At 37.9% G+C, this 7,748-nt stretch overlaps 1 protein-coding gene across 1 annotated transcript; it reads left to right on the plus strand.

Moving 5' to 3' along the window:
- Positions 1–97: 97 nt before the first annotated feature.
- LOC141439479 (uncharacterized) lies at positions 98–7,748 on the plus strand. Its single transcript, XM_074103758.1, has 5 exons — positions 98–174; positions 3,925–4,177; positions 4,397–4,540; positions 4,965–5,096; positions 7,566–7,748. The coding sequence occupies exons 2-5, from the start codon at positions 3,926–3,928 to the stop codon at positions 7,647–7,649; spliced, it is 612 nt and encodes a 203-aa protein (XP_073959859.1). The 5' UTR covers positions 98–174; position 3,925; the 3' UTR covers positions 7,650–7,748.

Here is a 7,748-nt window from a genome sequence, read left to right on the forward strand (position 1 = left end):
ACTATGTGAGGAGGACATAATGTGTGGGCCAGTCATCTCTACCACCCGCCATCATCCACACAAGGTGGCAAGGTTGTATGACGTAAGACGTGAAAGTGCGTCCGCGCACGCCGCGACGTGCAGTCGCTGTTGGTTCTTGCTTCCCGCGCATCGCCGCCACAGTTTCCCTGCTAAGTGAGTACTTTACTAAATGTATGTGCACGTGCGAATTTAATTTTTGAAGATATATTTCACGCTGATCCATTTTATTTAGTAACAATTAGATGTCACCCGCTACTCTGTGTGCGACCCGCGGGAATTTTGCACTTTCCGGGGATGACAGGCATAATTGTTTTGAGAAAAGATCATTTTGTGCTCAATTCGGCAGGGTTACTGCCATGCCCTCCGATTTTACAATCGATTTATTAGTTTTGGAGATTACACCTGCGTGCAAATACGTAAACAAACGAACATTGTTTATGAACACTACAATAATAGTATAGATGGAAATTGTGTAGTTACAATAATTGCAAGTTACGAAAAAGATGCAATTTTTAAATATTACTTAACATCTAGCGAATTAGCGAATTGTTACCTACCTTGTCAATTGTCCAATGATTTTACTGACAATCTTACATACCACCCGCCCGTCCCAAGTAAAATTAAGATGATGAAATAAGCTCTCTATTTAAATACAGGTTATAACAATTTTAACAATTCAAAGATTCAGTTAATCCTTACGAATTTCCCTTATCTAAGTCCGTTTCCCCGTTTGGCTAAATGCGCCAAGAGCGCGAAGCTACAATAAAAAAATAAAAAAAGATTTCGTTACATTCATAGATACAATACATACATACTTAGGTACATACAGGTGAAGCCATAGCATACAGTCACCAGCATCAACTGACACTACAAAGCGTGCATACACCTAATTAGGATCTGATACGACTATTACTAGGATCGGTAGAACGTGTCAAATATTTTTGTATCCTCCAGTGTTGCAGATAGTAATGCAGGTGACTGTACTAAATAACTTTTAAATGCGACAAAATATTTCCACGTAACCCCTCATTATTAAATTATTCATCGTAAACGCGGTTGTGTTGTGAGTAACGACGCGGTAAAAATTTAAATATTGCTACTTATAAAATAGGTATTCATTATATATATCTGCTCCCCGCTCTTTATAAGTTTATTTCTTCCGCGGATCTCCTTCATTATTTTATTCGGATCCGGCGAGATACGCAAGAATAGCTGCATGATAGAGCTGTGTTTGAACCTAATATAATAGGATAGCTATGGAGCCTCCATCTCACCCAGCTTTCATTGTCCTTTGTAAGTAATCTGACACTTCTTATGAATTATGTACACTAAACTGCTTTGACTGCAAGCGAATCCGACTCGGCGCGGACTTATTGCAGTTAGGTACAGTTACCTGCATTCATATCTACCACAGCAGAGCGTGGAAAAACATCTGAGACAGTAGCGTAGCTACCGGAGGGCTAGACGGGGCAGTGCGCCGGTGCCCCCAAGCTCAGGGGGCCCCTCGGACCCTACTTGAAAACTATAAAATGAAAAATCAGGAGTACGTCGTTAGTTGGGGCCCTAGTTTCTTTTTTGCCCCAGGGCCTTTGGTTACCTAGCTACGCCAATGATCTGAGACGTCCTATCGGCCCTAGAAATAAGAGTCGATTCAGATATTTATGCAAGTTTTGTGGAGTCAGATATTGCTGCTGGTGATGTACATCGATCGGCTACATGTAACTACTTCCAATGAACTTCTATGAAGTTATCCATTGTGAGTTAAACTGAGTCTGTACGCTTGCGGTAGAAGCCCCCTAGTGCCACCATATCACGTGCCTCGTAAGTCGAGCATCATAGAGGATTATCATAGGGTTACCATACTAGAAGTAAGGTACGCAGCTACCAAAATAAATACCTAGTGTAAGTCTATCTTCTATATAAATAAAATTAAAATTTGAAAATAAATTGCTAAGCCCAAAACTCGGGAACGGCTGGACCGATTTCCCTAATTTTTTTTTTGTTTTCATTATTGTTCGGAGAAGATTTTTTTGGAAGAAAATTTAGAAAAATACAATGGGGGCGAAGCCGCGGGCAACAGCTAGTAAAGAATAAAAATGCATGTAAAATATAACTAAATTGTATATATTTTTTCTCAAATTTGTTAAACATTTAAAACATGATTACCAACTACCACCGCAAAATAAACCCAGGCACTGATAAAAAACGTAAGTACTAAGCCAAGAAGAACTATAGACGCGTAAGTAGAATTTTGCAAGGGGCATTGCTTCGGTGCAAAGAAACATGCCAACGGCGGGGTTATAGCGCTAAATATCCACAAGCCACACATAACCAATATAAGGAAGATCGCTAACGATAGCATTGGAGCCGAAGATTTTCCAAGTATGCCACAAAACAGTAAAAGACTTGCCACCACTAAGATTACTGATGAAATGAACAGGACCATGACAGACATTTTTACTGCTTGATCTGAAGCGTCTGATTTCCGATGTAACGTGCTGTGATCAATTAAAGCATATAGAATCAAGCCAGCAATGGACACGCCTCCGCAACCCAAGCCGAAAACGGATATCAAATAGGTGGCATGCTTTATAGGAAACACGCCACAACATCTGCGAACTTCCGGAAAATCATCCATTTTGAATTTGGTCAAACCTTAAATTACTATTTATATCTTAATTCAATTTAGGAAAATATTGTTGAGGCTTGCATCGTGTATTTTGACATTGACAACTTGTGTGACGGGATCGCCTAAGCCCAACCTAAGCCCTAAGGCAACGACAATGCAAAAAAGTTCTTTAGTCCTCAACCTCGACGTTGGTAGTTATCCGATGAAATTGAAAAAATACCATACAAATTAAAACTATTGATCATAAATGTAAAAATAATTGCTAACACAAATAAAAAATCATGCTTACTAATACTAAGTATAATTTCTCTGGTGGAAATAGTCACACCGTTCCACATCCTTGCTATTTGCTCGCTATACATCCACGCACCGCTCATCTACCCCGCACATTTCTGGTGGAAACGCTGCTTTAATCATACTGAACTCAGTAGCAATAGTGAAACCACAAGGTGCCAACTAGCAGGTACTGTTTATGTTATGAGGCATAGCATAGATGGCGGTATGGTTATCGATATGCGTGCGTGTGTACGCATAAATCTTAAAACTACGCAACGGATTTAATTATTAGATAATTCTTCGTGGAAGGTTTAAATATATACCTAACATATAGGTAACTATTGACATGCTCCCGCTTCGCGTGGGTGCAGTTTGGGGAAAGAGAGGTGAAAAATGTGAGACGCCTTTGTTTATTAGTAATTATAGACCTTCTTTATTTCTTCATGATCTCTTTTTTTGAGTTGCACTTGTGTAAATCCAAGGCGGGTACGTGTTTCTCGATTGTCTTCATGTTGTAAGCTGCCTGCATACCGATCCCCGCTCTGCAAATAATTAGAGACACAATAAGAACCATTTTAAACTATATTGACCCGGATACTCACATCTTAAATCGAGTTTAGCTCGACATGTTTCGGGCTTATCTTAGCCCTTCCTCTTAGGAGCAACGCGACTCGGCGGCTGCTGCAACACGCGCGCGTGTGAAGTGAAGTTATCCGGGTCAATATAATTTTATATGAGTGATTCTCACGGTAGTTTCATGTTCAAAAATATAAGAACCATTTGTAACTAGTATAGTATTATTATCAACTATGATGATAAACATATAAATACCTAATTCCAAGTAGGTATCTATGTATCCTCAAAGCATAATAATGTCAGCGAAATTGCAAGTCTCTTGCTCCAGTGGTTACCAGAGCGGTGACAGTGGTTACGTTAGGTACTACAGATTAGTGGAAGCATGAGACGGTAACAGTTAGTTAACTACCGTTTTGTTCTAGGATGCAATTCATTACCAGCATAATTTTGGTTTGCATCGCCGGTTGCCAGTCGGCGCCTGTGGACGAGCCAATCCGCGTCGACCTGCCAGTGTACGACCAGCCGCAGGCCAGTTCAAATGTGGAGATGGTGCCAGCGGAAAGCTCAGGCGTGGACGCTAGGAGCGATAGGACACTTGTAGCTAACCTCATCTCACACAAACTCCACACCGCTACAAACGCATTGGGGCAAAAATTGTCCCAACAACATACTTACGTACGTAAAACCCAGTAATTTGAATGTTGGTAGTTTACTAACAGTTATATACTATAGTTTCTATAACTCTGTCCGTCCGCGGCTTAGCTTAGAGACTGCAAGCGCTAGAAAACTGTGGTTTTACATAAATCACAATGTCTTGGCAACTAGTCAGAAGTTACATTTGAGCTGCAGTTTTGCACCAAGTTACATATTGCACACCTAATCTTTGTTGTACAGGGTGTTGCAGGGCAATTCGATGGTGGGTACTTCGCTGCGCCAGTGACTACTCTGGAAGGCGCGTTTCTAGAGACCGAGGGCTTGGGCAGTAAAAAACTCACCATCAAGGAAAACTTACACGGAATCGTCGCAGGGCTTTTGCAAGTTAGTTCAATTGAACACAATAAATTTAATAATACTGAACCGAACATCAAAGGCGCAGCATAGCGCTATTGTCAGTGATCATACAACTGATGCATAATTTTCTATAACTTAGCTACAATTATCATAACTGCGCCTTCAAAGGTCAGTTAGGAAATTAAATTCAAAACTAGATGAAAATATTACTTTGTCAGTAAACAATAATATAGAACAGCTTGCAATATTTTGAATTATTCTTAGAAGTTAAACAGAATTCACAAATAACCACCAGTAAACAGACCAGTGAAGTGATTTTCCTGGTTTATTGGAGTTGCTTCATTTTTTATTTGGTGTCGGCAAAAACTACAACTCATCAGAAATACAACTATCTAAATATAAACTTCGTGGTTTGGCAAAATTAATGAAACACCTCAATTTCTGTTTTCAGCCAAAACCTATAGTAGACACGATATCGGAAGAAGAAAAGTATGGTAACACCGGGGACAAATTTTACGGAGCGGGGCGGGCTTTGGTAGGGGGAGCGGAGGGAGTTTCCAACCTGGTCAATTCAGTTCTAGAGGTGAGTATACGCAACTAACCATGAAAAGATTCCAGAAAATTGGATCGAAGCTTAGGCTTTGTCCTTCAGCAGTTTCTCTGTGACAGTCTAGTGGGCGCTTATAATATCTCATGAGGTCCGCGTTTTACAACTTTGACATTTAATTTTGTGTCACGTTAGTGATTGGTAGGTTAACCTTTTCTACGCCAACGATTCATATATAAAGCACCGCCGGTTCCACGCCAACGACCTAATTACTCGTATATGTCCATTACTTCAATGCAAAAGCAACCTCCGTTAAATTGTGTTAAGGTTGAATTTCAGACATTGCAAGAGTCATGAAATATGGTACGTAGATAGCTGGACATATAGAATAACTTATAAGCTACTTTTTACCCTGATATTCTCACGGGATAGGAATATTTTTTTTTTAAATAACAACCGCTGGGCTTAGAGTCATGAAATTTGGTAAGTAGATAACTGGACATCTGAAATAACACATAGGCTTGGTTATTATAATATAACGTCAATGAAAACCACGATGTAATTTTAGGGAATTCCCACGAGAATTTTATAAACTCCCGGAATTTCAATTCAACTGCTGTATCTAATGATTTACGCGTGCGAAGCCGCGGGTAAACGCTAGTAAGTTAATAAAACATTAAATAAATAAAAAACCCGACTGCCAAAAGTAAAAGCAAGAAAATAAGTGTAGTGGTCTAGAATTCTGCTAAGTAGCTAATTTAAAGTTCAACAGTCGGGATCCATTACTAAGAGTTTTTGAGCGTCACGATTTAAATGAGTCCCGACTGTTGAACTTCAAATTAGCTACTTAGCAGAGTTCTAGACCACTAGACTTATTTTCTACTTTTTAGCTTTGGCAGTTGGGTTTTTTGATTTTATTTCATTTAATGTTTTATTTTACACTTTTTTGATATTTATGTGAAAACCGTAGATTAAAAATATTATAATCCATATTTATTTAGAATGGGCTAATTATTAGCTTTCATTTGATACCCATATTGTTATAATACAAAATATATTTTTTCATTCCTCCGCCATATTTTTTGTCGCAGACGCCATATTGAAATATTATATAGCCTATGTCACTCCGACAGTTATGACGAATCCAATGATACCTCATATGTTAAACTCCTTCTAACCGTTTAGGCTGCAGCCAGGACCAAAGAAATTACATACATACGACGACCGGATGGCTAAGTGGTTAGAGAACCTGACTACGAAGCTTGATTTCCCGGGTTCGATTCCCGGCCGGGGCAGATATTTGTATGAATAATACGAATGTTTGTTCTCGGGTCTTGGATGTTTAATATGTATTAATTAAGTATGTATTTAATTTAACTATATAAGTATATGTTTATCCGTTGCCTAGTATCCATAGTACAAGCTTTCTTGCAAGTTAAGTTTGACGAACTTCCTGTAGTCAGATTGGCTTGAAATTTGGAATACTCGTGTAAATCGCGTGACAATACAATAATCTAGTAGTGACATCCTGGTAGTCCAGCCAGGATCGTCTCCGCAGGACGGAACTCTTCAACGGTTAATAGCATCGACTTGAAATTTGGTATTCAAATGTAGTTTGGGTGACAATTCAAGTACAGTCAGCGTTAAAAGCTTGTATTAAAATGTCATTTTTATGGTTAGGTTATTTTATTATGGCTAAAGAATTAAATAAAGCGATCCTGTTCGGAAAAATCAGCACTAAAACCATCCATTATTTCCGAAAAACGAAATTTTGATTGGATTTACTATCTATCTTTGAAAAAACTCAGTGTGGATTTGTATAATTATGATCTTTGATTATGATTTAATGGACCTGGATTCTGGATTCTAAATTTGAAAAACTGCTAAAATAAAAGAAAAAAAAAACAAACTTCTTTCGCTGATTGGCTTGGATCGATTTGAAATAAGTATCTGTTAAAAATTTCATTTTTATTACAAGTTTTGATTTGTTTGCGAAATATTCAACTTTAAAGTGCAAATTTTCATTAAAATCGAGCGTCCCCTCCTCCTCTAAAATCTAAACCGGAGGGTGGAAAAATTTGAAAAAATTCAGGATGGTAGTACCTAGGCTATATCAAACTTTCAAGGAAAACTATAACGGCTAAGTTTGCTTGAGAATTATTAGTTGTTTATGAGTAAATAGCAGCCTAAGGTATAAAATATACCTAAGCTTACGAAACGAAATTACGAAATCCTTAAAAAAATATTACATAATTTTTTCGTAATGGCTACGGAACTCTATTTTGAGCGTGTCCGACACGCTCTTGGCCGGTTTTTTATATCGTATGGAGATGATAGTCAAAGTAAGGAACTAATGACATTTACTATCCAACTGTACCTGTAAGATTAATTTCTTTTGACACAAGTGGTATAATCTCTAGAATAAGTCTTTAAATAACGGATTGCGTTTTTGAGTAGTATTTTAATGCTTAATTTACGAACATAATATTTTTATGTAATTTTCAGGTACCTGGAACAATATTCAGGAAAATAACAAGGATTGCCACCGAAAAACTCAATAACTTGGGCGGTAAACTTATTGGGCTTTAAATAATTATCTTACTAGTTAATTAGTTTTAATTAGTAATAAGTAAATGTGTTGCACGATAAGTTTACAGGTTGAAAGACCAATAAAGATATAAATAATGA

The sequence above is a fragment of the Choristoneura fumiferana genome, chromosome Z, assembly GCF_025370935.1.
Source record: "Choristoneura fumiferana chromosome Z, NRCan_CFum_1, whole genome shotgun sequence".
Classification (NCBI taxonomy): domain Eukaryota; kingdom Metazoa; phylum Arthropoda; class Insecta; order Lepidoptera; family Tortricidae; genus Choristoneura; species Choristoneura fumiferana.

Bases quoted from the DNA above. Each gene is read 5' to 3' on its own strand.
- LOC141439479 (XM_074103758.1), top strand. From the start codon at position 3,926: ATGCAATTCATTACCAGCATAATTTTGGTTTGCATCGCCGGTTGCCAG. The intron at 4,178-4,396 runs GTACGTAAAACC...TTTGTTGTACAG, and splicing joins TGTCCCAACAACATACTTAC to GGTGTTGCAGGGCAATTCGA. The intron at 4,541-4,964 runs GTTAGTTCAATT...TTCTGTTTTCAG, and splicing joins TCGTCGCAGGGCTTTTGCAA to CCAAAACCTATAGTAGACAC.